Here is a 4836-nt window from a genome sequence, read left to right on the forward strand (position 1 = left end):
CGGGTGGTAGGCACTCCAGTGGGCACGCCCGTGCAGCGGGTCCGCCAAGTCTCCACTCCGCAGGCTGACGCCGCGAGGTCCGGGTGGTAGGCACTCCAGTGCGAAGCGTGCCTGTCTCTAGCCCTCACTTCGCACTTCGCAGGCGCTATGGCAGACGCTGCTAGACGGAGAAAAGACCCCGTGATTGTAGGATTTATATGTCACCCTTGTTGTTTACACGGCCAATAAAAATCGGTTTATGATAGTATTGATTGTTTGTCCGCAAACGGCCAAACAACATCAACAGCAGCTGGGACTGGCGCGCCGCACCGGGACGTGAGGCGATAAAGCCATTATGTTCCGGGGGGAAAGGGGTGGCGGCGGTGGTGGAGGGAAGGCATTCCACCGGCTCACAACGTCAACTACTGTCCTCTTATCAAAAGCACACCGTCAACATTCCGGTGTTTGTCGACGCGTTGAATAAATCTAAATGTTTTCTGTCCCGCAGAGACCCGAGCGAACTGCAGAAGCCGTCGTCGCTAAACTCGGCCGTGGTGAGGTTCTACCGCTACGTGCAGGCCGCCCGCGACGGGCAGAACGCGAAGAACTGCATGCTGCTGTACCCGGCGTGCACCGTCAACACCGAGCTCTGAGGGCTCTGAGCAGGGGAGAGGAGTCCCAAGCAGCGCGACACCGCGCCTCTTATAGTTTCTACGAACGTTTCGACAGTTGTTATCCTTCCCCCCACCAGTTCGGAGTTCGTCAGCAACAACTTGAATGCCCACGGACTTCGGACTGGGCCAACAAATATCGGAAAGTATTGTATATTTTGCCTGAAAATGTTTTACTCTGGGTTTGCTGACACTGTGTGAACGTTCGCGGGCCAAGTCACTTGTGCTCCTTGGGATGCAGCCTCTGGTATGACTTTCCAACATAAGAGCAATTCAGCCTATAATTTATTTCTGGAGAAAAAGATCTCGAGCGAAATGGCGCTATGTCTGTAGATGAGATAATCTGGGAGAAAAATGGTGAAAAAAAGGATTTGTTTGTTTCTAATTTATTTTAATGTATGTAAGTGAAGACTCAGGTAAATAGAAATGATTAATTTCTAATATTTGATTATGAAATAAACACACTCTTAGAGAATGTCGAACATAGAGACAATCATTGTTAAGAACGAAAGCATGTAATGTGTTTTTTCGGGTTGTTTCTACTACGTACTGAAGAAAACAAATATAAACAAGTTTTAAGCCTATTTTAAGGAAAGAACTATGCAAAGGATTTTAAACGAAGTTGATATGTCCTCTCGCTCACTCGTAGTCAATGTAGTAGTTATTTAATACTGATTGTAAAACACAGAACTGTATGGTTAGCAAACATGTCTTCTCTCAAGTCTTAAGGCATGATCCTGCTATCAAAGTCATATTATGTTATAAAATATGGATACGCATTTGTTAAGTTTTAACGTTAAAAAGATAATTTTGTACTCGCAAATGAACAGTAAAACAATCGATTTTCAGATATGATTCCCTATAGTACTTGGAATCTTGGATGATAATCATAATGAAAAACAATATCTTTGAGTGAAATCTTTCGAAAAAATTGTGCAAAATCCTATTTATTTATTTTTGTTATTGTTGTGTGTTGTGTGCGTTTGATTATGAGGTGGCCATAATTTTGTTAATTCTTTATATACTTTTTGTGTTAATTTATTCTATTATTTGTAGGAAATTTTGAATGAATGGAAGTGTGTATGTATTTATTCGGGATGAATAAAAAGTGTTTCTTCGTTGATCCTTGAAAGATGTGTCATAAATTGCCCTGCTTTTATTTATAACCTCTTTAGAAAAGCCGAGAGCCACCTTAGCCGACATCAAATGGGTTGCCAGCTCCAGCCAGCTCCCAGGGCGCCATACGCGCTCTTTCATCTCTATTGACGTCGTAGCCCAGACAGAGCTGGAACTAAATCCTCGCATGTACCAAAGTACAAGAACGGTATCCATAAGTAAAGGTGAGGCACATGATGCCTACACAGTTTAACTCAAACCGGATTTGTATAAATTTTTTGTGTACAAAGTTAAACAACCGAATTTGTGACACGCATTCTGCGTTGACACTTTTGAGCATCCACACCTGCGAACTCATTCTTCTCTGTACAAATTTGTCAAAGACAAACCGTAGGTGTAAGTGGCACGAATGCTTTTTACAAAAACATAATGCAGTAGCGTGTGTCATGTGCCTATATGAACTCGTACGCACTTACAAAAGTTCGGGGCGCATCAGGTCATAGTTTGGCGTTCTCTTTTTGGATGAGATGATGTACATTCCCGTGTATTCCAACGTGTAGTGACAAAGAGGCCGCGCACCGGACCTGTAGCGCGAGCCATCCGAGCTGAGCGTGCGCGCGGGCCCGCCCCTGGCCCGCCCCTGGCCCGCCCCTGGCCCGCCCCTGGCCCGCCCCTTGGCCCGCCCCTTGGCCCGCCCCTGGCTCGCCCCCCGCCCCCGAGGCCCGCCGCCCCCACCCTTCCGGGCTCCCGGGCCCCGGGGCCCAGGGGGTGGCAGGCGGGCGGAGCGGGCGGAGCGGCCGCACCGCGAGGACTCAGTGTGCGTCGAGTTGCCGGCTGAGAGGGTCGCTCTGCCCCGTGAGGAACGCACCGCCAACCGCGCGTCGCTATACGAGTCGAGTGCGACGATCCGAGCCGCGCCGGGACAACGGCGGGCCGTACGGCGTCTTTCCGAGCCGGGTCGATCCGCGACTTCCTTGCACCTGTTGTTGTTGTCGTCGACCCGGGCTGGCGGGCTGGGGTCGGGGCGGGCGCGCAGCCAGGATGTGAGAGGGCAGCGGCTGCCGGACTGCCGGGGCGGCGCGCCGAGGCGCGTGGATGGGGTGCCGACACTCCCGCCAAGAGGGAGCCTGCCGTGAAGAGGACCCGCCGAGGACCAACCTGCGTGAGTGCAACCTAGCACGTTCTATACACGAATAAAAATAAACGAAAAGGGTGTCCGGCTTATGCTGTACCACAACATCACGCGTGTGCACGGGTAGTTGCCTATTCGCTAGGCAATACGAAACGGCCAAATTGAGCTCTCATAGAGCTGCCGGGCACATGCCCGCAACACATATACGCGCATACCGACTGACTTTGTACTATTTTGTGCGTAGCTACGTGAAACTGCCAACATACATACCCTACGTGCGAAAATTTGTACTTAACTATACAATATTGTACGCAATTATGCAAAATATCGCTTAACTTTGAACGTACGTTACGTATAGTTGTACGTAAGCAATAGTAGTAACAATTCTGTGTACGTACCGCGGGATTGCCTATTCCAACAATGAGTGTCTCGCAGGCACTGAGCTCTCGTAAATTTGCCCAATTAATCTGACAAAAGTGGACAGTTATTTTTGACATAGTATAATACGCAGCTGAAAGGAGACAGAAGGCTCATCTACTCTGTACGCAGCGAGCGCTCTCTTGGGGGCCAGAGTGCAGTGCAGACGCAACAGTGCGCGTGGGAGGCGAGGGAGCCTCTAAGGTCAGCCGGCCGGGACGGCCCCGCTAGGACGGGGTGGGACGGGGTGGGACGGGGTCGTACCGCCAGGGGGACGGGCCCGCCCCGCCCCGCCTCACGGCCGTCGTAAAGGGGCGTCCTGACGTATACGGTCTGTTTAGAGCCAATCTTTGGCCACCTCGGCTCGGCAGAAACAGAGAGACGAGGAGCGAGTAGGAGGCGGGGAGGACAAGGACGGAGAGAAAGAGGGGCGGGGGGAGGGGGAGAGCTCGCGGCAAGTCGGTATGGGATCCCGATGGCAGTCTAAGAGCCCCCCGTCCCTGAGAGGCGCCACCCGGCGCCACTGCCTCCTCCCAGGGCTCCCGGGGCGTAAAGGAAACGTGAGCGGCAGTAGCCGGGGCAGGGTCACTCAGCGGCCGTCGTGTAGCCCCGGCGGACGACATCGGGGACACGCGGATTTCCGATAGGAGTGGAGCGTTCCGCGGAGAAAAGAGGGGCATCAGAGTTTTTCACCATTCCTACCGCACCTGCTTGCTTTGGGAAAGAAAAGTCGTGACAAGTACGACAGCTTATTGCTTGTCGCAAAAACATGTGGTGAACCTTTCCCCTAAAAAGAAAAAAACTTCAACTGGTAGATGCCAAGGCCGAGGGAAGCATGCCTTCTAGGTGGGGGGGCCAGAGCAACCCAACACGCGTGCGGTGACCACCCGGCACCCGGCGCCCACTACCCTGATTCCTTTGCACCACACCAAAGAAAAAAACAAGAGGAGAAGGACGGATAAAAACAGGATGCGCGGAATCGCACAGCGCTCCCCATCCACCCCCACGATATATTACTTCCGTGGGATATAGGCAGGAGTTTCTGGGGGCGGCGTGGGAGGGAGCCTCCTCCTCTCCCCGCATCCCTTCCCCTCTTTTGCCCTCGCCGGGCCCGCCTTGAGCCGGGGAATATTCCGTTATTAAAACACGGTCTACGGTGTAGGGTGGCTCCGCCCGCCCCGTCAGCGCCGCCCAGGCGCGTCCACATTTGTCTTTCCCGCGGTATGGCCGCCGGAAGCAGGAAACTTTCGTGCATAGCCCTCCCGCGAGTATAACTTTGAATCGTACCCCGATCGAGAGTAGCAGACAGGAGGGCTCGGAGCGTGGAGCAAGTAATTGATTGTTAATAACGTTAATGGAAGAGTGATCTCCGTGATCTACTCCTCCCACGCCGCACAGAGCGCAGAGGGCCGCAGCCCCCCAACTTCTTCTCCTGAGAACTCGCCGTTTCCGCTCGACGCGCCATTCGGTTCCACCCCTATCCACTCCTCTTCTCTCTTCCACCCCCTCCCCTCTCCCCCC

At 52.7% G+C, this 4836-nt stretch overlaps 2 protein-coding genes across 2 annotated transcripts in view; both read left to right on the forward strand.

Moving 5' to 3' along the window:
* The window catches only part of LOC113204947 (translation initiation factor IF-2), a 12794-nt gene extending 11012 nt beyond the window's left edge, over positions 1-1782 (forward strand). Inside the window, exon 4 of the mRNA XM_052263827.1 lies at positions 488-1782. Within this exon, the coding sequence (XP_052119787.1) occupies positions 488-632 (145 nt within the window). The 3' untranslated portion in view covers positions 633-1782. The remainder of the gene's footprint in view (positions 1-487) is intronic.
* A 782-nt stretch (positions 1783-2564) lies between these two features.
* LOC113204973 (neuropeptide Y receptor type 2-like) overlaps positions 2565-4836 on the forward strand; it is a 6700-nt gene continuing 4428 nt past the window's right edge. The window contains exon 1 of the mRNA XM_026420365.2: positions 2565-2928. The gene's annotated coding sequence lies outside the window, so the exon portion shown is untranslated. The remainder of the gene's footprint in view (positions 2929-4836) is intronic.

Source organism: Frankliniella occidentalis, unplaced genomic scaffold (assembly GCF_000697945.3).
Source record: "Frankliniella occidentalis isolate FOCC.00 unplaced genomic scaffold, Focc_3.1 Scaffold14, whole genome shotgun sequence".
NCBI classification, from domain to species: domain Eukaryota; kingdom Metazoa; phylum Arthropoda; class Insecta; order Thysanoptera; family Thripidae; genus Frankliniella; species Frankliniella occidentalis.